The sequence below is a fragment of the Pygocentrus nattereri genome, chromosome 1 (genome assembly GCF_015220715.1).
Source record: "Pygocentrus nattereri isolate fPygNat1 chromosome 1, fPygNat1.pri, whole genome shotgun sequence".
NCBI classification, from domain to species: domain Eukaryota; kingdom Metazoa; phylum Chordata; class Actinopteri; order Characiformes; family Serrasalmidae; genus Pygocentrus; species Pygocentrus nattereri.
The window spans coordinates 7,432,905-7,458,049 of NC_051211.1; the positions used below are offsets into that span (position 1 = coordinate 7,432,905).

General features: G+C 42.2%; 1 protein-coding gene across 6 annotated transcripts in view; it reads left to right on the forward strand.

Moving 5' to 3' along the window:
* Window positions 1–25,145, forward strand: part of tanc2a (tetratricopeptide repeat, ankyrin repeat and coiled-coil containing 2a) — a 228,699-nt gene that overhangs the window by 108,477 nt on the left and 95,077 nt on the right. For 4 of the 6 annotated variants that reach the window (XM_037533696.1, XM_017700561.2, XM_037533781.1 and 1 more), the window contains one exon: window positions 21,180–21,362. In XM_037533696.1, the coding sequence (XP_037389593.1) occupies window positions 21,180–21,362 (183 nt within the window). Of the gene's footprint in view, window positions 1–5,340; window positions 5,365–5,468; window positions 5,672–21,179; window positions 21,363–25,145 lie in introns of those variants that run through there. The other 2 variants (XM_037533816.1, XM_037533762.1) reach the window with 2 other exon arrangements.

Sequence of the window (25,145 nt, forward strand, 5' to 3'; positions counted from 1 at the left end):
TTGGAGCCAGTGGGTTTTTCATCTGTTTTGCATCGCAGCTGTATTGTGGTTTTCTGCTTTGATCATGCCATGAGAATGGAAGATTCCTGCGAGCTTTGATACAGTACAGTGTCTAACAACTGTGTCTTCCAGGCCGGGGGGTGTGGGGGGTACTGCACATGTACGGCTCCCTCTTCAGTGTTCATCTAGAATACAGCTTTCTGGGCCTTAATGCGTTTGCCATAAATTAAATCTGCACAGCAAGCGACTCGCCGAGCACACAAGAGGGATGCCAGAAAATGCACATGTTGGCGAGGCGATTGATGGTTAGCCTCCAGGCCCCTGCAGCACCGGGAGAAGAATCATAAGGCTCTCTGAAGGCAGCCTGCTACACTTGCCAGTGTTCACGGTGCGGACCACTTTGGAGGCAAACTTGCACCACTGGCTGGCTACAGCATGTTGGAATAAAAGGCAGTTTACCCTAACCTACTAAAATTTTAATTAAGTCAAGGAATTAGAGTGACAATTCAAAAAGCTTGAAAAGACAGTCTCCTGAAATATCAGCTATTACTGGCAGAGGACCCTGTGCTGCTCTTCCAATTAAACCCAATTCTCTCAGGATCATTGGTATAGGCTGCAAGTCATGTTCTTATTTTGGGGAAATAAGAGCTGCAAAGATCTGTGATTGATCAAAATTCAAGAAGTCACAAAACTTAACTTTTCACATGGATGTTAGGTCTGGTTTTGGGTCAGAAATTGTTTATCAGCCAAGCCACGTTTGGTGAACGTTGCTTTAGTTTTGCACTGGCACTCTGAGGCTTATGTAGCTAAAAAGTGAAGAAAGCTTTTATCCCATAAATTAACATGCATGCTGTTGCCACACATTTGTCCATCCATCCATCCATCCATTTTCTAAGCCGCTTCTCCGTCAGGGTCGCGGGGGGATGCTGGAGCCTATCCCAGCAGTCTTCGGGCGAAAGGCAGGATACACCCTGGACAGGTCGCCAGTCCATCGCAGGGCGCCACACATTTGTCTCAAATCATATTGTGTTTAAAATCTAATCTTAATCTAAAAATCAAATAGACTTACTTATTTGGTTTCTGACATTGTGACCTACTGTGGTATGTAAAAAATAGATGGTTACACAGTCAAAAGCGGTTGCAGCGGCCGTCTGTACTGTCCATTTTTTAATGAATGTAAGGCAGTGCCAACAGAGTTAAGAACTTAACAGTGTGATATAGGCAAGCAGTGTGCATGACACTAATTGGTGGAGTATAACTTTCCATTACTTGTAAGTGCTGTGATGTACAAGAAGAATAAATGGTTAAGAATGTTGGCAGGAGAACATTTTACTCTTAAGTAACTTCTGGCACTAAAAAGTCACTGCTCTACACTGTAAGACTTTTATTCTGAAGCCATATCTAACCCAGCTAGCTTAAAGCCAAAGTGGCAAAGTCTGCAGCCTCCATAATGGAGCAGTTAATCCAGCTCCTCCGTGTTTAGTGCTGTTTGTGCAGGGCGGCTGGCTGGGTGAGGACCAACTCGGCCTGCTAATTGCAGGCTTTTCTCTAAGCAGAGCTTCAGGAATCCTGTCAGGTTTAACAGTGAGACCAAAGAAGCCAATCAGGCATACTGCCATTGCTTACATTAGAGAAGGAAGTCCCCAAAAAATCAAATGTCTCATGTTTGGAGCCACTGTTGGATTTGTTTTGTCTATTTTTTGTGAGGTAGCATTGAGGCCTGTGTTTAAAGGCTGCAAAAAGAAGTTTTGTACATCTTGTAAAGCCTTTAACTGTCCCCTCCCCTGTGGCGTAGTGTTGCATTTGTAAATAATCTATCTATCCGCCGGTCAGACCATTTTCTAAACACGTTTTATAACTACAGCTATCACAGTTTCTTTTATGCTTTGCCACACTGCAAATCTAACAGAAGGCAACCAAGTGAAATAAACCCTGTGAGTTGTATGTTTTTTAAAGCGGTCATCCAAATGATCTGGTTTATGCATTTGCTTTCAGCACCTGTTCTGTTCTTTATAAAGCATGGAGTCAGTTATAGCTCCCTCTTTCATTTTTAATGTTCTTACCTTTGAGATTCTTATCCTAAGAAGTTTTGCTGTCTTTGTCATGATGGTACGTGGGTGTACCACAATGCTAGATTCTGTTGTTAGCGATGTTCAGTTTAAGATATACTTCAAAGCTCATGGCTGTGCTTGCTTAGGTTACATCACCAATCCAAGAATCTAGCTTGACTCTTCATAATCTAGTTCATTCACCATTTAATCTAGTTTGATTCTATATTCACCCACCTTGATGTACTTGTTTTTCATCTTTCTACTTCTTTCGCACCTCCTGGCTGTCTTTGCCCTTGCCTACTGAGATGCTCTGGCCTTCTGCCCGACTCCATCTGGATAAGCATTCGTCAGAGAAATATTACATCCAAAACTGCCAATGTGGCTCCTGTAGAGTGAATGGAAACATGATCACACTAACAGTTTCTCTTCATTATTAGCATTACTGACATTTTAGACTGTCAGTGTTAACCACTGGTTTGTTTATGTATAGCATTTTGCTACCTAACGGGAGATTTTCTATGAATCATGGAAGCAGTGTGACCCCTTTTTGTTTTTTTGTGGTGAAATATTCCTTCAGTTCGGAGAAGTGCAGGCCAACTCCGTTTCTTTCTCCGTCCATCCACTGAAGGACCTGCAGGCTCCATAGAACACCCATGGAGTGAGGCCAAGGACTCTGGATTCATCAGATATGGCATTGCACCATGGAGGAGAAGTCGTTGCAACATCTCATTCCCTTCAAGGCAGCACCAGTCTTCTGTCTTTGTAATTGCAGAAGATATTCATCTTGCTGTCCCATCTCAAATGCTTGATTGGTGTGCAGAGCCATTGTGCAGAGTTTCACATGGCTTGTAAAGTGAGATTAGAATGTTACGAAGGGATAAAGCAAAGCATGTGCTGTTTCACTGAGTACGGACATCCTGATTATGTTGATGCCTTTGTAATTATAGCTAAATGACTGCCTCCACTGAAGCGTGGTGATGTAGAGGTTTGAGAACATTACCCCTCCCCTCAAGACGAGAGTTGATAATACCTCCTTTATCTCATAAGGTGAAACCCAGCATGTGGCTGGTCCGGTGACACCAGATCCAGAGAGATGAGGTAAACGGAGCAGACTTTGGAGTTCCTCATTAGAACCCTTCCATTGGAATGCTTTTCTTTGGCCCACTTTATAGCTACAGGCTGAGGTTCTTAATCTCCCTCGTCTCTTGGTAATCCTGTTCAGCACAGTGGTCTAGAAGTAGAAGAAAGCTGTTGACTCTGCAGGAGTAGTCCAAATTACACAGACTAACCCAGTGCTCATGTTTAGCTAAACATGCGCAAACAATCTACTTCACGGCTAGCCAAGGTAAAGATTCAGTACGTGAGACTCAAAATATTGTGAAATATTTTCATAGGTTGCAATGAGGCTTGAATTTGTTATTATATGACATTAGATAGAGTATAACTGTGGAGAACACTTTTTGTTCTCTTGTTGCATTGCAGATTGTGAAATAGAAATTGGGTTTTTTGCAATTGGGTGTAACAGGCATCCAAATAGGTTAAGTATATTAACAATAGTCATTCATCCATTTGTTCATTTGTAATACAAACTTTATATTTTGCCTGTACTGTGTACTTGTACTTGCCATTTTTGTGTTTGCCTTTCTAGCAAGGCGGTGCCCATCTCCAGAAGCACGCTATTATGTTTGAATAAGGTGTGCAAACTGTCTTGCAGGTAATTACAGCAATGTTGACATTTGCTGATGATGTCTTAGGGGCTGGCACGTTCACAGTCTTGGCTTCTTGTGTAAGCTTTAGTGTGTATGAGTGTGATTACTCGGGTGTGTTGTTATTCCCGTCACAATTTTAAGGTGGGTAAAAGCAAGATTGACCCTAAGGATCCCTTGGAGCTTGTGGGCAGTGATCTGCTGTAGGAAACATTAAAGATGTAACTGAATTATGTGGGACATAACCAACATACACTCAAGGTGTGAAATACAGGGGGTCCTGGGAGGTCCTAATCTCTTCCTGAAAGTCTCAAAATCAAAATTCTGGAGGGTCCTTTAAACACATTGTGAAGTTATGCTGTCTGGGGATAAACAGACGCTCAGATGCAAATTCAGGGAACACTCAAAAACTCATTGTTTATCCTACTTCACAACTGGCCAGCTTCTGTCTTTAATATTCTTAACTAACTATGCAGCACTGGTCTGCCTCAGGGTGGCGCTGTGGCATATTACTTCACCCTGTTGGTCCTTCCTATTCTAACAACTGTAATTAAGCTCAAGACACCTCTGAAAAACTTTTACATTATGCTGAGAATTTGCCCGATTCTTGGAAAGAGAGTTGTTCTCATTTCTCAGACTGAAGACAGAAGAGGTGGTCTGTAAGATCTAAATAATGTGAGGAGGGCCACATTACCAAACCAGAGGAGAGTGTGTCCAAAAGAAGAATCGTTGAAACATTTTGGTGCCATTGAAGTTAGCACCACAGCCACTAAGGCAAGCAAGTTAGCAGTTAGCCATTGGTGGAGTAGCCAGCCAACATGGGACGCCTCCAAAAGCCAAGTATATTGCACACTGCATACACTGGTATTCATACAGTACATCCACAATGTCAATTCCCCTCATTCTTTCCTTCATTCTTTATTTCACTCTCTCACACTTCTACCCACTCTGTAGTGTCAGTGGTGCTGTCCCGGCAGTTCTCTGGTCAATTCAATAGGAACAGTGTACACAGCGGTGAAAAAAAGATCAGCGGTGTGAATAAGTCTCTAACCCACTCCTCTGCCAGTAATCGTGTTTTATAATGCGCCACTCCAGTTAGCCACAACAATGTAGGCCTCCCTTTTCTTTGCCTTTCTGAATGTGTCATCATTTTGGAAAAAGAAGCCAAGTCACTACGCTATGAGAACAGGATGCTGCATTGTTGAATTTAAGCTGCTACTTTTGTGTGTGTTTGTATGTCGTTACATATTCATCAACATCATGTCAGTTTGTCTGATTTTCAGAAGGGTAAGCAGTGTGTTCTCTCTCTCTCTCTCTCTCTCTCTCTCTCTCTCTCTCTCTCTCTCTCTCTCTCTCTCTCTCTCTCTCTCTCTCTCTCTCTCTCTCTCTCTCTCTCTCTCTCTCTCTCTCTCTCTCTCTTTCTCTTTCCATGTGAAGTGAAGACAGAGTTGAGTTTGTGTGGCTGAATCAGTGGGTAGAGAAGGGGGTGGAACTGAATGCATACAGGAGAGGTTAAGAGAATCTGTGTGGGGAGAGAGGGAGGGAGAGAGGAAGAGAGAGGCAGCTGAATAGCTGTTATCGAGTGGGAGAGAGAGATGAGAAAGAGGGTGCGTCTGTCCGCCTCGCTGGTGCGCAAGAGAGAGAGAGAGTGTGTGTGTGTGTGTTTGTGTGTGTGTGCATGTGTGTAAGTATGTGGTTGGCGCATGCGCTGCTACCTGGCAGTCCTCCTCAACACTGCAGAGAGGTCACTCTCTGTCATTTCAGCATCACTCCATCCATCTCTGCTTCTGCCTGTCTGATTCTGATTCCTTTCTGCCTTTTTTCCTCTGGTCCTACATTCGGTTCACGCTTCGCTTCTGGTTCCTCTGCTTCTAGACGTCTACCATGGTACAATGTGTCTGTCAGCACAGTGAGGTGAGTGCTGAGGGTGAACAGGGGGTGCCGAGAAAGTTTAGGGGCTCATTTGTGAGGGCTGATAAGGATAAGAGGCTGAAAGACTGAGTAGGAATTTTTAGGAAGAAGGGTGCTTGATAAGAGTAATTCCCTCCTGTGTGGTTGAAATCTTGTTTTTTAGTGTGATGCAGTGCCTTTCGGAGTCCTTCCGTCACCAGTTTGAACACAGCAGGCACTAGTTTTCTCTCCTTTACATTTGATGTCAGATTAGGAGAGTGACAAGAGTCTGATCTTGTGCTGAGAAACTTTTGAGGGCTCTTCTGGGATCACTGATAGCGACGGCAGTAGGATCAGAGCAAGGAGGAATTCTTAAGGATTCTTAATATTTTTTTGATAAGAGAGGTTTCGGTCTGTGTGCTTGAAATTGTATGGTTCAGTTTGATGCAGTGCCTTCAGAGACCTTCAGCCACCAGCTTAAAGCAGCAACAGGCACCGCTCGGCTCTTTTATACAGTAGATGTCAGATCAGTGGAATGACGAGATCTGATCTGATCTGAGCTACAGGTGCGTCAGTTCTCACCAAGGTCTTTTTTGGGGGCTCGTCCGGGATGGCAAGTAGGACCAGACCAAGAATGAATCCGTTTGGAAGATTACAAATTGCTCGATAGAATTTCAACCAGTGTGTTTTAGTTTGATTAAGTGCCTTCAGAGTTATTCGGCTGCTAGCTTGACCACTCTACCTTGCCATATGTTAACATGTTAGATCAGAAGGACGACGAGAGCCTGACCTCATTGGGGTCCGTTCTTGTTTTGCCTGTCTCTGTGTGACAACGTGATCTCTATAGGTTATGGTGGGTTCACTGCCTTGGCACTTTTTCATGTGCCGGTTTTGGGTTGTGCTGCTCCTGTCCGTGTTCTAGTCCTTGTGTCTGCTGTCCACTGCCCTTGTATGTGAGTTGCTGTTTTACTGCTGGTGAGTAATTATCCAGCAGCTCACTAGTGGGAATTGCAGAGTCCTGTGGCCTGACGAGCTCTCACAGCCTGATAAGAAACAGAAGGACATTATTCAGTGCTGGGCATTCTGACACACATATATCCACATATGTATGCTAACACCCAATATGCTCTCACTCACACGCCACTGCATGCTCACTTACACCAATGTGAGCAAACACACAAACCCACTCAGTCACTCTCACAGTCAGTTTTATACACACACACACACACACACACACACACACACACACATACACACACACTCACATCCTCTTGCATCCCTTCCTATCTCTCTCATCCCTCGCTATCAGCATTCCTCGCCCACTCTTTGGTCTCAGCGGAGTGATAGAAATGGGCGAGATAAGGGTGGGCTCAGGTTGGGGTGTATGTGTGTGTGCTGCCTCAGCTCTGATCCTGTGTCTGTGGGATGAGTGCTTCCCTTTTGGTGTGAAAAACAGTGCAGTGCGGTACGACACTAGTCAACTCTCTACACAATTTTCACTTCAGATCAGGAGAATAAGGATTGTGTGTGGCTCTAATGCCAGTGCCACTGGGGCTTCTTTGAGAAGGTGGGATGAAGCTTTTAGGGGCTTAGGATGGCTCATAATGATCAGCGGCAGTAGGATGAAGGAGAACACTCTTTTCCCTGAAAAGAGAGGGTTCAGTCTGTATGGTTAAAAACCATTTGCTGCTGGATACAGTGCTGGTATTGTTCCTCAGAATGAAATATGGGTGAGAATTGTTTGGGATTGGAGCTGTTGGGGCAAGAAATGGGGATTCGGTTTGAAAGGGATGGGAACTGGATGGAATGGTGATGGGACTATTAGAATGGGAATAGGGACTAAGGACTATGGGGAATAGGAGTGCGGACCGATTGAGCTTGTGACAGAGATGGGGAGAAATGAGCATTAAGGGCTAGGATAATGGACAGTGTCGAGACGGGCTAGATTACGGTAAAGATGACGATAGAGTTGGGGAATACAGTTCACCTAAATACCTTGTCTTTGCTTATGCTATCTGGACCCTACATGAATAGACTCTGAACTTCTCAGTCTAGACTTTTACAGCATTCTACAGTGAGATAATATTTATTCAAATTACTCCATAGCTTTCTTGTGGCCATGCAGTAGTTCTGTAAGACTGACTGGTGGGTATATATTGATATAGGAAAGATGTCTTGGTGGAGCAAGGACGGGAACTGAGTGGAATAGGCTTGGAGACTGGTTGTTACAGTGATGGGAACTGGTTGGAATAAAGATGAGGACTCATTAGCATGGGGATAGGAATTGTTTGAAGTGACTGTGGGGATTGGTTGGGATAGGGACAGGGAGTGGTTGTGATAGGGACTGGCTGTAATGAGGATTGGAAATGATTCCGATATTGAAGATTGAATAGAGTTGGTGGTTGAGATGGAAATGAAGATTGTTTGGCATAGGGACAGGGATTGATTAAGATGTGGGCCAGTTGGGATATAAATAGGGACTGGTTAGAAGACTTAATAGGATTGAAACTGGATGGGAAAGGAGAAGAGATAATACTCTAAAGCTAAAACTCTGGCAAGGTAAGTAAAATTCATTTCACCAGCATAGCAATTAATATCAGTATTACCAAAGTGGGCTGATTTCCACTGTTACACTCTCAGTACAGTGAGAGGTGTTCAGGTACCACTCACTTCCAACAAGTTCCAATAGCCATTAAGAGCAGGATGTAAAGTGATGATGGCTACAATATTCTAAATCTGTTAGGGATAACTAAAGCAGTGTATGGGCTTTTGCCATGTTAACACCCCTTCTGTATCTGCTGGACACATGATATACACTGTCTGTGTTAGCCACTACAATATAGCCTCTCTTTCCCCCACTCCCTCGTCTCTCCCTCGTCTCTCCCTCTCTCTCTCTATGTTCTGTCTGCCAGACACTGACCATGCCGTGTTCTGCTGACACAGCTTTAAATAGGGGATTTATCATGCCAAGGCTGTTGCTAGTCAGATCAGACACAGAGGGGGTGAGACTCACAGCCTGTTTCAACCTCACGCAGAGCAATGTGACCCCTAAACACTTCTGTGCATGCTTACAGTACCCGATGCACCTCTGTGTAGTATGAGGATATCTTGCACTCCTCTTATATGATTATACAATGCCCTGTGTACTCTACCTAGAACAGCTATGCTATGCTACAGTATTTTATTTACCACTGTGCAGTTCTTCAGCATTTTGTAGATTTGTATGGCACAGTAACACAATGCAGTAGAGCTTTAAGCACCATTATACAGCGCAATATGTTTCTTACACTCCTATGGAGCAACAGTATAGACTGTTTAGCTTTACATGCTACTGCAGCGCTATAGTGAGATTTGTTATCTCTTGTGTTTTCATTGTTTTACTGGCCAACACTAGTTAACCTTCAGCTGAGTTTCAGTTTTGCGATATGTGAATTGAATCCCACGTGTTATGTTTGTGATTTTCATTGGAGTAAGAAATGAGTTTTGCTTTGCTTATGTTATCTGGACCCTACACGAATAGACCTTAAGACCCAATCTCATTTCTTTACCCCTATCCCTTGTTTTCGAGTGTCACCCTAACCCCTTGGAATGGAGTTACAAAGGGTAGTGGTTGAAATCTTGCCCTACGAAATGGGACAACCCTCAAATTAAACGCTTCATTAACAGGCTACTATCGCTGCTCTGTAGGACACCCTGCCCCTCTTCAGTGACAGGAGGGAAGGGAAAAGTTCATCAACCTCACTGCTGGGTTTTAGTTACATTTAGGGTAACATGCTTTTAAAGAGGGGATATAAGACACTAATTTATTATCGCCCACCGCTCATTCGATGGTGATGCGAAGCTGAAGTCAGTTATTCTTCAGCTTCTTGTTCGAATTTTCCTGTTCCACCTTAAATGGTGCAGCAGTTACATTTCTGGTGATTCAGGTGGCAATACTGCTGGACTATTTAAGGTGGAATGGGAAAATTAGCTAGCTAGCTACCCGAGACATTAGCATACTTTTAGCGATTTGTTTATGTTTGTTACAAAGAAAACAACCATGATCGATTGAAATGACATTAAATTAAGACAATATAATGGTTAACATCATTTTTTTTAACAGAGAAAATACTCGCGCAGCCATCTTGCCGTTTTTCTTTTTTTTCTCATAACACTCCGTTTGCAGTGTGTCTCTGGAAAAACCTCCGTTTGGGGGTCTATATAGTCCTAACACTTCACACTACCCCTCTATCTCAACAGAAATTGGGACACCCTAACTAATTACTCCATAGCTTTCTTTTGGCCATGCAGTGTTTCTGTAAGGCTGACAAATGGATAACTTATGACAGTAGCCAACTCTTGGCAAACTGGTTCAAGCTTTTTACTGTTTCAGGACAGCAGGAGGCCCGCTCTCAGTAAAAGGAGGAGGAAGAAAGCAAAGGGGGCAATAGAAGTGTGGAGATCAGTAGCATCTGCAGGCTTCTCCTCCCACTAACTCGTGCCATGACCAGCAGAAATGCTCAATTATTCATTACTAGCAGACTACACCCAAGGATCACATTTCTAGATGGAGCAGACAGACTTTTGGGCTCTATCTCTCTCCCTGTCTGTCTTTCACTCCCTTCTGTCCCTCTCACCCTGCCTCCCCCTGTCTATCTTTTCTCTCATCTGTACCATTATACTCCTCCTATCTCACAAATACACTCTCGTACACACGTGTACTTAAATGCTGCATATCCGTGGTTGCTTGTACTGCTAAGCTTCAGGCTGTTTGGCTGACTACATCTGCTCGGTCATTATTAACCTACCAGAATTTCTCACCCTCAGATGTTTCATGTGTGTTAGTGGATGATTATATGTTCAAAAGCACCCCCTGGGGGGCTTACTTGACATCAACCCAAGTATTCTATTACTGAGTGCGCATGCAAGGAGTGAACCTGTCTAGTGTTCTAATCCAGACTGACCTCAAAATGAATCTGAATGTCCATTCTTTCATGAGACTGTAGGTGTGGTGCAGAACATGTTATAGAGGCCATATTAGCCATGCTTGATAGCCACTGTGCTTTTTTTATAATAACTGATTTGTTGCAGTTCAGGTTGGCTAAGCAAATCAGAGTAATGGCATAATAAAAAAATGTTTTTCAATAAATTTTTTATTGATTTTTGGCATCAATTTTCCTTGTTGGTAATACTGCAAAGAAAATGCTTAATTTTTACTAGTGTCTCTGTGGGAATCTTATGGGAGCACAAGGCTGTGGTATATAAACAGATTTCAACTGGGGTTAATGTCACTTACGGCAACTCAGATATCCTATATCTGACGTTTTAAGAGGCATCCACGTAACATGTTCTTCATATTTTATGATGGAGTGTTACTGTGAATCCTGGAGTGAAACCTTTTACCTAGTCCAGGGGTCAGCAACCCATATCTTAGGGAGAGCCATTTTGTCTTTTCAACAAAAATCAAACCACCTTGGGAGCCACATTTTATGTCCATGTTACCATCTTGGCTGTAAATATGTCTCGGTATGTGCTTATAGGCTAGTATAGGATACAAAATATAATGTAAATGAAAACACAGACTTACTTTGCTCTGCTTTACGCTTTAGCTCAGCTGTAGCCGCTTTTCTTGCATCTCCATCATCTGTCTTTCTTCAAAAGTGGAATGGTTTCTTGTAAAATGTCTTTCAACTTTTTGAAGAGTCTTTCGACTTTTTCCAAGGCTGAAGTCAGCTTCTTATTCAACAGCCTCTTGTTCAGAGTTTTCTGGAAGGGGAGAATTTGAACAGGAAGCTGACTTTAACTTTTTAGTGTTTGGCAGTTTTTGGGGCAGCACGGTGGCGTGGTGGGTAGTGCTGTCACCTCACAGCGAGGAGGGCCTGGGCTCGATTCCCCGGCCGGGCGGCCAGGGTCCTCTCTGTGTGGAGTTTGCATGTTCTCCCTGTGTCTGCGTGGGTTTCCTCCGGGTTCTCCGGTTTCCTCCCACAGTCCAAAGACATGCAGTCAGGCCAATTGGACATGCTAAATTGTCCCTAGGTGTGAGTGTGTGAGTGACTGTTTGTGTCTGTCTGTCTGCCCTGCGATGGACTGGCGACCTGTCCAGGGTGTATCCTGCCTTCCGCCCGAAGACTGCTGGGATAGGCTCCAGCATCCCCCCGCGACCCTGACGGAGAAGCGGCTTAGAAAATGGATGGATGGATGGATGTTTGGCAGTTTCTTGTCGCAGGTTAAACATACCAGGAAACCAGCTGAGTTCTTATAAACACAAATTTGATTGTCTCCAAATTGTTAATGTCTTGCCTTTTCATGAGCTACTAGCTAGGCGAGACTGTGGTCTTTGTTGCTATGTAGCCAGTAGCCTATGCACCGATCTTCAGGAGTAAAAGGTGAATTAATGATTAGCTTTATTTTACTGCATAGGGGGGTTACTTTATTTTTTATTTTACTACTTCTGCTGGGAACCTGCAACAGGACAGTTAAGAGAGCCGCATGTTGTCGACCCCTGCTCTAGTATTTTAATGATGCACAAAAAGTGCTTGAAATCCTCCCTCTTGTGTGAATATTCTGCTAAAATGGACTGCTGAGTGTAAGAGAGTGAATCAGTTATATACCAGACCCATGAGCTACATCATATGTACAATATATTAATATTCAGTTTAAACTGTGAACTATAAACAGTTTAAACTATTGAATTATCTTGTTTTGGAACAATTTATTGTAAACACCAGTATGATTTCAGTTTTATATAAACCCCATGTCCTTTTTAATCTGTATAAGAAAACGTATGAGGGAGTAAAGTGTGAGGGGGTATGAGGGGGTAAAGTGTGTCTGTACACTTTGGAGGGGCCTAAAGAGTCTGCTCTTTAGGAACCTGGCCTCTGGTCAAATGAATTTAATGACCCCTGGCCTGTAGTACTGGGAAAACATGTAGAATCATTTGATGAATCTAATTAACCAAGTGTTACTAGATTTTAGTGGAAGCAGACAGTCATAATTCTGTAAGGCACCGCAATCATTTTCAATGGAATGATAGAGAATTCATTTGTTTTTCATGCCCTCATGTCTGTCTGACACTTTAATTCAAAACTGAGTGATGGTTATCCTTCCCCATTGATTTGAGTGATGGAGCATGTACTGCTTGTTTGTTCAGAATGGCATGTTCTATTTGGCCCAGTCAAGGTGATTGACAGAGAGTACTATCATGAATGACCTTGGGGTTGTAAGATTTAGCTGCCCATACCACTGAGGCATTGAATCAATGGAACTATTGGATTGAGAGCAACATCATCGCTCAGAGCTATGGATGAATGAGGGAGCCGAGGCAGAATTTAGCATATGAATGAATGTGTCCTATGGAGCTCATCTGTGGTAGCTTAAAGCACTGACCTTAAATATTCTCATCATATACATCAAATCACCCGTACGGGAATGCAGACCTGACCAGCATATGGTACACTGACACATGGCCAATACCGGCAGCGCGTACGGAAGTCCTTCAAAGCTGCAACGTGGGAGGACATGGCAGCAGCTGGACAACCCTGGCAAGAAGTACTCCGTAGAAGAACCAATCAGCATGCTCATTTGGAAGCGTTTGTGGGAACTATCACAGCAATCAGAAATTTTCGATCATTTGTTGATTAGTGGATTTGCTAAAAGCAGCTGATTCCATATGAGAATGCATGGGATGCCTATACTTGAAGCTATTTTGAATCATACTAGAATTCCATGGACACAGTGCTTTATATTCTGATCCAGAATTAATAACCTCATACTGATATGCATTAACATCAGCGCTTATACTCAGTCCTCCAACTCAGTCAAGATGGCACCTTCCCATGACCTGATTAGTCTAATGCCTTGTAGAGTAGAACGTGGAGAGCCTGGATGTAGAACATGTGCCAATAATGCTTTTAGCCTTGCGATGACATGGACCCAGGTTTCCCTAAGTTTCCTCTCAGTTAAAATGGACATCTCAAACAGTGGATAATGGGTAAAAACTCTCAGTTTAGGAAGTTAATCAGGTAATCAGAAACACAATCTATATTTTGACTGGGCTCGTGGAATGTTAGGACTTCTACACTGGGGCATCTGTAAAAAAGCCTGAGTTGTACTTGATGTGGCAATTCAGGCGTCTTTAACGTAGAGTTTAGATCCTCAGAAGGCCGTGTCTTTCGGTAGGTGCATTAGGTGTGTGAAGGCCACTGCACACCAGATGGGCTGCTCTACATCAGACAGCATTCAGAAATTCAAGACCATTCTTTATAATGAAGGCACATACCAGCAGCTACACTGGCTTTGATGCATGGTAACTCTGAGCACTTTTCAGTTTCTCTTCGTGTCCAGGCCAGACCACAAACACCATAGTAGATGAAGGCCCAATCCCATTTCACCTCTTGCCCCTATCACTTAGCCATTAGCCCTCTGTCTTTAAATGGAGTATTCTGAGAAAAAAAGAAAAAAAAACGATAAGTTGGCTTCACAAGTGACCAAAGAAACCCATAAATGTGAGCATTTTCTCCGTTAAAAAATCACGATAGCCACTGTTTTATCTTAGTTCGTTTTAATGCATTATGGTCCTTCATAACAAGCATAAATTTATATTGTAGTATGCTAATGTTGGTAGCTCACTAGCCAGAATTTCCCATTTCAACTTAAATAGTCCAGCAGAATGAAACTGAAGCTTGATTTAAGATGGGACAGGAAAATTTGAGCAAGAAACTGGTGAATAGCTTTACATCACCAAAGAATTAGGAATGGGTGATAATTGATAATTAATGCATCCCCCTCTTTGAAAGCATATGATTGCATAACCTTAACTGAAGCCCAGCAGCAAGGTTGCTAAACTCTCAGTGTTTGACATTTTACGAGGCTGAAGCTTCTCATTCGCCACCTTCTTTTTCGAATTGTTCTACCTTAAATGGTCCCAAGTGACAAGATGACCATCTGGAGTAATTATACATGCACGTAAGTTCCTTCAACTCCAAGTTATCCATGTTCTTCTTAAATCTTTCTCTTTGCCTTTTCGTTAGCTACTAGCTAGGCCAGATCGTTGTCTGCGTTGCTATGTGACCAGCAGTTTGCACGCCAACCTTCAGGGTTAAAGGTTGGTGAATTTACATTCATGTTAGCCTTTAAGACCATTTATTGTGTAACTGTGTTAGAATGATTAGCAGAAATGTATTTTACTGCAGAGAAGGATTATTTTAGTTTTACCTACAAATCTAATTCTGCTGTGGAGCCGTAACTACAACCATTAATCTTTACTCTACTGTCCCACTGTACACTTGATCTGATTTGTCAGCGCAGAAAAAATACTTATGACGTATGTTTAAGGTCATGGCACCTGGAGTGCTCCAGTGAGTGAACTTTGAAAACATGTCAGTGTGTACAATATGGACAATCTTCACTGTTATATAATCATTGTCAATCAAGTGGCCTCAAGTGGCTTATTGCTTTTATATATGGTGACAAAATACAATAAAAAAATGTTCAGAAGTTGTTGAAGTTATAATGATCACAATAAGCAATTCATTCACCAGGCAGTGCAGTTTGTGAACAGTAGGATGTGGTTGCCAAGCAACATAACAGATTATTCCATGAACAGCACAATGGTTTTTAATGGCTTTGAGCGTTAGTACAGCATTCAGTTGATGTATGTTGTCATATATGTGTATTTTATGGCTTCAGCTTTCAAACCTGGAACTGTTTGTTTTGTAATTGCAGATTTATTTTGGGATGTTGAGCAGCTTCTACACTCCAGAAATTTGGAGCCAGCATGTTTATATAAAGCTTTCTGGGTGTATGTGGCCATGGGAGGGGACTTTTTTGTATATAAAGAGCCACAGAGACCCAAGTCGAGCCAACATTTTCAAACTGAAGGCAAGGTAACAAACAAGACAAATTCATTATGAATAATTAGTTCCAGCAGTGCATTTAAATTGCTGCAAGCACTTAGTAAGGCAGTTTACCGTCAGTATGGCTCATGCTTCCATTGATTGTTTGAGAGGATAATGTTTAAATGTATTTCAGCATGCATTTACTGCATTGTGTGCACATACACACCCTTTCACTCAGATGTTGTGGGCTTGAATCCTCTGATGGAAAGAGCAGGAGGGTTATGCAAGCTCACTCTCATAATATCCACTCTCATATCAGTGGAACAGCAAACACAGCAGCCTTTTCTGTTACTCTCTTAGTTCATTTCTACAGCTTCAAGCTCTTATGCCTCCTGCCGAGTCCACACTACACAACTGTAGCCCTGTCTTTTCTTGTGGCAGACACATTTTGGGACCTGTAACAAAGATTTGAGTTGTGTAGTGTGAGCAAAAGGTCTGCTATATGACCTAAGCCTAATGGACAGGTTTGGGCTGATTTGTTTATCCAATCAAGCTCCAGTTGAGCTTGGTTTTTTATGTACTAAGTGATAGGTAGATAGATAGATAGATAGATAGATAGATAGATAGATAGATAGATAGATAGATAGATAGATAGATAGATAGATAGATAGATAGATAGATAGATAGATAGATAGATAGATAGATAGATAGATAGATAGATAGATAGATAGATAGATAGATCGATCGATCGATCGATCTGTTTTATTTGAGGGAACATGGCGGCACGGTACTGTGGTGGGTAGCGCTGTCGCCTCACAGCAAGTAGGGCCTGGGTTCGATTCCCTGGCCGGGTGACCACGGTCCTTTTTGTCGGGAGTTTGCATGTTCTCCCTGTGTCTGCATGGGTTTCCTCCGGGTTCTCCGGTTTCCTCCCACAGTCCAAAGACATGCAGTCAGGTCAACTGGACATGGTAAATTGCCCCTAGGTGTGAGTGTGTCTGTCTGTCTGTCTACCCTGCTATGGACTGGCGACCTGTATCCTGCCTTTTGCCTGATGACCACTGGGATAGGCTCCAGCACCCCCAGAAGGAGAAGCGGCTTAGAAGATTATATAGGCTGTGCATTCTGCTGCCTGTCTACACTAATTTAGTTGCAACTAAATCCTGTTGTCACAGGTCTTTATTGAAATGGAGGAAAGTCATCATCTCTACGTGCTCTTGTGAAGGACTTGCTGTCCTCTAAGAGCAGATACTCCCCACTGCAGAGAAGATGCGCTCTGATGGACAGGATGGGAAAGTGGCAAATGTTTGTTCTCTGTGAAGAGTTATTTTGTGTAGACATTTCATTTTGGCAGTAACCCTTCATCCAGCTGCCCTCTATGTTCATGTAGAACTACCTCATGAAGCTGTTTGAGTGCTCACAAATGTTCGCTAAAAACAGAAGACTGTTTGCAAACATTCTGCCATGATTTTTGAGGATTTTGTTCTCGAGGCTGCTTTGGTTAACTATTCAGGAGGCGGTAAATGTAAAATCATTCAAGATGCGTGATGATGTAACCAACCAATTAACTATTAAATTAGTTGCCAACTAATGTTGTAAGATTTTAGTTGACTAAGTCAGATAATTGTTGTACCCCTAGATGAAAGAAGTTGCTCAGACTCCACTTTGGCACCAGATATATAAATCCCCTGGTTGTTTTTCTTGGTGAGTGGGATCTGCAGATCCGGTACACTTTGATCCCTCAAGGTGAAGAATGGTTTAATGTGTGAGCTTTGTCTGCAGTCTTTTGTGTTGTGCTTATACTGCTGTGTCTACAAAACAAGAGGTTGCAAGTGATAAATGTCATGCAGTGTGAGCAGTGCAGATTTTGAAAGTCATGTAGTGTCCACTAGGCATCAGCATTAATCTCCTGGTGTTTGCATATTGTAGCTGTTCTGCTGAATGTTCATCTTTCTGAGCAGAGTGACCTGTTCATTTTAGGTTGTATCGGTGCTGGAGGTCCACGCGGGCGTGAAATCGAAGCCTGAAATTGACCCACACCTGCGAAACCCAAAGCCAAACTCAACCTGCTTGTATGCTCTAACAGAGATGGTTATCAGACAACATTTAACATTTGCTTTGCTTTGTTACTAAACATACTGATCCACAGAAAATGTCATACACGCTAACGGAAATAAATGAATGGTCGTCTCTGACTTTTGCACTGTACTGTTTGTATACATGCTCTGTTCTCATTGGCCATATAGTGTGCCCCATTCACAAATCAATTCCTTTATCCCAAAAAAGTTCGGAACATTTTTTTTCTTCTGCTTGAAAACACGGTTTATAATGTTTGATTTCTGTGAAATGAGAAAAGTACATGGGAGAAGTAAGTGTAGAGTTGCAGAGCCATTCATTAGTTTCTGTATTTACTCTCCTCCTGCTGGTGCCATCTGTCGCCGGCGGCCCGGCTGGACTCGTGGGCTCAACATGACCACTTCCTGGCTGACGCCATCACATGACGCAGTGGAGCTGCAGTGGCCATCAGAGCAAAAACTGCCCATTCACCCCTTCCTGCTGATCCCGCTGAGTGTGTGAGAGAGAGTTAGAAGCGAGAAGGTTAGCAATGGAAGAAAGAAAGGAGAGGAAGTGCAGTGGAAGAGAGAGAGGGAGAGATAGGATACATAAATTGAGAGAAAGATGTTTATTTATATTTTCTGTTTACTGCTAATTCCTTTGGCTGTGATGTCACTGTTAAAGGGGCACGGTGGCCAAAATTATAAGCTTAGTCATTCATACATCTGCTTTAAACATGCCTACTTGCCTCCTACTGTGGTGCCACAAAAGCCTTTAAAGAGACTTCAGGTTTAAGGACTGAAAGCTTCTGATATGGGCTGAAGATGTTTTTGCCTTTTTTGCTTTTTTTGCTTGCTGGCAAAGGCAGTTGGGAGCCATATAGCTAATGTTACAGCTGTTAAGTTGAATATCATTTGTGTTTATTAGTCTGTTATAATATCTCGCTCTTTATTAGCCTCTACGTTAGTGGGTTTATGTGTTGCATTGGGGTACTATCCCAGTAGTTGTTTAAGCAGAGGAAAATAGTTGTGATGTTATTCCCAATAAAACCCATTTTTTTCCTCTGGTTACGTGTTTTACAGGCAATGCTGATGATGGACTGTAATAAAGTCTATACTAAACTACTGAAATACTTGTTGGAATTCTTTGAAATGTATCATTCAGTCCCAGTCCCAGGTATATACAGTCCATGAGCCAAAACATTATGGCCTACTATGTTGTTGGTGCTTATGCACATGGATCCTCCAAGGCATGGACCTCTGAAAGTGCTCTGTTTTATCTGACACTTGGATGTTATTAGCAGCAGATCATTTAAGTCCTGTAAATTGCAAGCTGGAGCTGCTGCACGTCAGCCTTCCTCGGACCACCGGCTGTAGGTACACACCACCGCTGACCAAGAGCACCTCACAAGGCTCACGATTTCTGAGATGCTCTGACCTAGTCCTCTGGCCATAACAATTTGGGCCTTGTCAAAGTTGTTCAGGTCTTCACATCTGCCCATTTCTCCTGGATTCAACCAACTGCTCACTGCTCATTCAACCAACTCAGCGTTTTAAATTCATCATGGTGGTGAAGTCACAACTCACTAAATTAGGGCCTGAAGCCAGAATTTTTTTTAGCCAGCTAACTTTAGGTTTAGTTTTATTCAACCATACATTCTTAAAAAGATGGTTCTTCAAGGGGTCTTTAGTAAAGAAAATGGTTTTATATAGAACCGTAAACACTGAAAGAACCTTTTTGAAAAGAGCTCTATATAGCACCACAAAAGGTTCTTCTACTGTTACAAGCTTGAAATCGTAGCAACAAATATATATATATATATATATATATATATATATATATATATATAAATAACTGTATGCAACATATTCTTCATCAAGATGAAGAACCCTTTAATGATGCAAACAACCCTGTAATCATACAAAGGGTTCTTCGAGTGTTCCTGGTTCTATATAGATTCTATACTTCCTTCACTGAAGAACCAGCCTTTTTTTTTTAAGTGTAGATTTTTTAAGGACAGCTTTCTGCCAATGCTTGTGGCATCAGTCACATGAAAAATATTGCATTTCAGCAGAGCAAACAAATTATGCAACTAAAACTTGGTGTGTGTTGGTCGTGTTTCGTGAGAGAGCCCTCTGGTCGTTAACTGATGAGACTAAAGTGTTCGTCACTCCATCATTTTCTCTCTCTGGCAGTCTTTCTGCGGCGTGATTGCTTCATATAACGGTGCTTTGATTTAAATTCTCACAAGTTCTGCTCTGTTCTCTTGAGATGTGTTATGCAAACATTCCTCTGTCTCTGTTTCTCTGCCTTATCTATCTCTGACTTTTTTCTCTCTGTACACCATTCTGTCTATCTTTATCTCTCTTTCTATTTCTATCTCCATCATTCTCTCCTCTCTCTGTTTTCCCTCCCTCCCTCCCTGCTGTTAAATCAGAAGGTGCTGTGTTGGCAAGGAACCGTCACTGCGGAGTGTTAATGAAATGCACCGACTTGGAGAGTGTGTGTGTGTGTGTGTGTGTGTGTGTGTGTGTGTGTGTGTGTGTGTGTGTGTGTGAGGGTGTTTGGACTTCTGTGCCACTTATGAATTTTGTCTTTGTGGGTATGGCTGGGTGATGTAGATTTATGATACAGTACTATGCAAAAAAGAGACCATCACTCATTTATTTAATTTCCTCTTAAAACAGCCATTAAGCACAAGTTATTCCCCTTTTCAGCATCAGGCCAAATCAGAAAACAATGTATTTAACAGAAATTAACATACATTTTTTAAATATTTGTGTCCACTACCTTTATTACAGCTTCCATTCTTTTTAGAAGGCTTGCTTTCAGTTTTTCAAAGAAATCTGCAGAGATATTTTTCCACACCCTTACAATTCAGTCTTTGACGTTGGGTGCATTTCCACACCATTACAGTTCAGCCTCTGACGTTGTTTGGATTTCATGCTTCTCATAATACAAGCAGTGGATTATTGTATGTTGTGTGTGCATATATAGGAAAAAACCTATGAAAATTTGATCAATAGTACAACACACAAAGTGGTTGGGTACCGTAGTGGATAACACCAACACCCTTTACGCATCTCTGGTTATGGTAGCTACAATGAAGAAGGCTAGTGGTTGGCTGTCTGTGCCCGTGAGACATAAAGCCTCCTAACTGGTCCCTCCAACCTGTAACCAGACCCTCTACAGTGAAATTCTGGCTACACCATTGCTGTATGTTTTATATATTCTACTGAGAGAGAAATAAATGATGTGTCTGAGTAGAACAGTGGTAGTTTGGCAAAGTTTTCCCCTCACCCCTATTTGATTGATCAGCCAAGATGTGAAGTTTGCTTCGTTACAAGGCTGATGTTGCCAACAAGTAGAGGTAGCTTATAATAGTGTCTCATGCATTTAAAGCATGCAAACTGCATCCCTAAACACAGATAATGTATTTCGGTTTTAAAACGTTAAATATACTATTCTGTTTTTATCTACTGACCTTTGTTAACATGACCGTTAATGTGCCTAGTGGGCCATTTTCATGTCCTTTGCCATGACAGATCGCAGTGAAATACAAAGAGAAAGTGTGTGTGTGTATATATATATATATATATATATATATATATATATATAATGTGTGTGTTTTCTAACTCTTGTGTACGTGTGTGTTTGTGCAGGTGGCAGCTCAGCGGATGGCGAGTGTGTGTTTGAAGGAGATTACGCTGTGCCTCCTCTGCCGGTGACCGAGGGCATGCAGCACATTCGCATCATGGAGGGAGTGTCACGCTCTCTGCCTTCATCACCACTGCTCTCCCACCAGGCCATCAACATGAGGCTGCAGCCGCTCAAAAGACTACCAGGTAAGTAACACGTATGTAGCGTGATGAGGACTAACTTGCCAATGAAACTCTAGTATGCAGTTCTACAGTTACACAGTACACAAAACTAATACATTTAAAAATGGAACAGATTAACCCCTTAAAGACATTTAGCTAACTTAACTACACAATTTAAAAAGATGGTTCTTCAAGGGTTCGTTAGAAAAGGAAGTGGCTGTCTTTAGAACCTTGAGTACTATGTAGGACCATTTGCACACTTAAATGGTTCTTCTCATAGTAAATTGTTCTTCAGGTTGATGGAGAATGTTATACATTTTTATGTTAAAATGGTTGTATGTACATTTAAGCATACAAGTGATTCTAAATAGAACTGTTACCCTTACTAAATAACCTTTGAAGAACCATTGAGTGTGCAGACTTAATAATAGACAAGCTGCGCATAGCCAAGTAGTGCATAGCTCTGCTACAGGGGAAGGTAATGGTAGCTATGCTTCCTTTAGCTTCAATAGATTTACTTTAGTTTCATGCAGTTTACTGGAATTGCTTGTACTTGACAATCGTATACAACAACAACACATCACACATGGCTAGCTACTATTGTTGGCATGTCACAAGTTCAGTCTCATAAGCATCAGTCGCTAGGAGTCTAATTGGCCTCGCTCTGTCTGGGTGGGACAGATGGCCCTCTCTCTCCCTTTTAGCTCGCCGTTAGCTCTCATCTATTAGCTGAATTAGCAGTTAGCATTCCCCTCCAAGTGTGTTCAGCTGTTAGCTACTGTTCTAAAAGACGTGGGGACGCGTCTTAGAGCCCATTTATCAAACGCAAGGTCTGTGGACCAGATCAGGCCCCGCCATACAATCCTATGCAACCCACAAAAAAGTATTTTAATTTTCTAGTAATATTAGCCTGTTTCACAGTGTGCTGCACTACAGTCCCCAGCATGCACTGCATCACACTGTGCTCTGACTCTCCTGTCCAAACAGCAATCTATGGGACAACGGTTACACCTCAGGTCTACACAATTCTGCGCAATTCGGCACCAGTCATGTCACCAAAATGCATTTCAGCTGCAGTTCAACCAATATAAACAACTAACATCAGCTCAGGAGTTTGGAAATCGAGCCCAAGTCTTAATGAACTTGCAGCAAAGAAAGGATCTCGGGTGTCTAGTTCAAGCAAATAGGTAGGTTAAAAGGTTCGAACACCTGGGGACATTTAAATTTTGAATATTTCAAGTGTCCATAGAATATTTCAAGGTCTACTACAAGTATCTTTGTTTTACTTTGAAGTTTTTGCATATTTTGATTTAACAACAGCCCATTTGTGTTATAGCACAGGATTAATTAAAAATGAAATTAAATTTTTTTTTCTCTGGCCCACAGATATGAGATTTTTTTTGTATGGCTCTTTTAATGGTTGTGGCATAGCTAGCAGTTGGAAATCAAGTAAAAATGAAAAATAAAAAAAGACACATGGCTAGATTAAATTCTGTGTCTTGTGTAGCTGATGAAGGTTGCTTTTCACTTTGATGATGTGATGAAAGTGCATCTTGGACTATGACACTGACAGAACACACACACACACACACACACACACACACACACACACACACACACACACACACACACGCACGGCCCGTCACGGGCATCTTCCCCTCCCTGCTCTCCACACGCGCAGCTCACTTTCTACATCCTCCTTCAAAACTCCATCTCTGTGGTATCGGTTCAGTGGGTGAGATGAAGCTATGTTTACTTTTGTTCCTCTGACCTTTGGGAAAAACACAAAGTCCTCCTTCAGCTCTGGATCAGTGTGGGATAAAGAACACACAGAGTTTACATCGTTTCAAGTGTGTAATTTAGCTGCAGTAAATAGCTGCTTTTCAGTGGACTGTAGTGGAGTATCCGGCTCTCGTTCTCCTGCTGCACCCTCTGACCACTAGAGGCTAACAGGTTTCATGTACAGACAGAAACCCTGCACTTCTCAGAGTGGCCACAAGGACACGCTAACTTAGAGCTTCTTTCACTCACTCTCACTTCCTCTCTCTTTTCTTTCCTCTTTCCTTTTCCTTCATTCCTTCTTTCTGTCTCACCTACTCACCCCCATCTCTCTCTCTCTCTCTCTCTCTCTCTCTCTCTCTCTCTCTCTCGTCTCTGGAGGCCAGTGGAACAGCTGGATTTCTCTCAGAAGCTTTAGATGCTCTAATTGAGCTCTCTGTAGAGCTCTCGTCCCTCTCCCACGTTTTCTCTCTCTTTTTATCTCTCTTGTACTTGTGCCTGTGGGCGGCTGGGTGCTAAAGCCTGTTGTTTTGGGGGTGTTAAAAGAGAAGGCCTGACTGATGTGGAATCAGATGCACAGTTTCTGTTGTAATTGCTGTGGTTGGGATTTGGTTAAAGGAAGCTGGTCTCAGATCGCTTAAAATTGTATCTACTTATGATTGTTGAACTAGAAAAGCAGAGCAGAACTCTTGGCTTTGGAAATGCCCTCAGTCCAGAAACTGAACATATCGTGTTATTATCTTAACAAGAACCACTGTAACATACCCAAACAACAGTGATATGTCCAGTCAGTGGTAATTTTGGTCAGACAAACACAGGTTTTCTCAGAAGGTCATCTCTGAAACTCTGTGGCCTTCCAGGAAGCTCCATATGTCCCTGATCTTTCATACTTTTCTATAACATTCATGTTGTCCTCAGCTCTATATGAGTTAGATTAGTTTGAACATTGAAGAAACTGTCACTTTTATGATTACTTACTTAATCAAGTATTTACCTCATCTGTCATTTTAATGCAGTATGAATCCACAGTTTGTAGTTTTTACAGTCTGTCAGTAATAATTGTGGAGGGAATGAATCCAGTATGAATCTGCAGTGTGTGTGTGTGTGTGTGTGTGTGTGTGTGTGTATTTTTACAGTCTGTCAGTAATAATTGTGGAATTATTTACTTAAAGCTGATGTGAAAGCCTGGGCAATGATGTTTCAAGTCAGACTCTCTATCTATAGGAAAATGGGAAAACGCCAATAATCCTGAACCAATAGGTCAGATCAAATCAAATGTTAATTCAAAAGCTACATTACACAACCTTTAATGTTATAACTAATCCACAGTTTTACCTGAGGACGGCCATTTGTCAGTTTCACCAGTGAAAGCCTGAGAAGTCGTTTTGCTGTTTCATTGCTGAGTAAGTAAGCAGGATAATAACATGTGAACTGAGGTGTTCTCTACAAATAAAAACGTGTTTGGCGGCATCACTTTAGATAATGTGGGGTTATTCTAAGAGATTTTATTGATTTACATGAAATTTTTTGACAGCTTTCACATTGGAAACAGTAATGTATGTATGTAACCTACATAATTTATGTGATAATACTTGTAAAGCAATGAAATAATTAGACATTTTCGCGTTAATTTGCTTATAAAGGAGTACAGTAAATATTTCACATTTTGTTTTCCTGTTGCTTGTTGTCGCATCAAACTGCACAGAACATTTTGATTTTCCTGCTCACACGTCGCGGTCATATAGCGACGTCACGAGACAGACGAATAGGGCTAAATACTCACAGCAGACCAGTGGACACAGGAGTGGCCCATGAGTGACTTGGCATGAACCGCGTTGCTGTAAATAAGAATTTCTCTACATTCTCCTGGTTTTCAGCCTCTCCACAGCCTCCTCTGCTGATCCGCTAGCCTTGAACGAACTTCAGCTTGGCTGCAGGCCATCGCCTCCTTGTTCCTTTCCATGCTCTGTTTTTCTCTCTTTCTCTGCATTGCTGGGCAGCAGTGCTCTCTGTAGCAGGCCCGCTAGC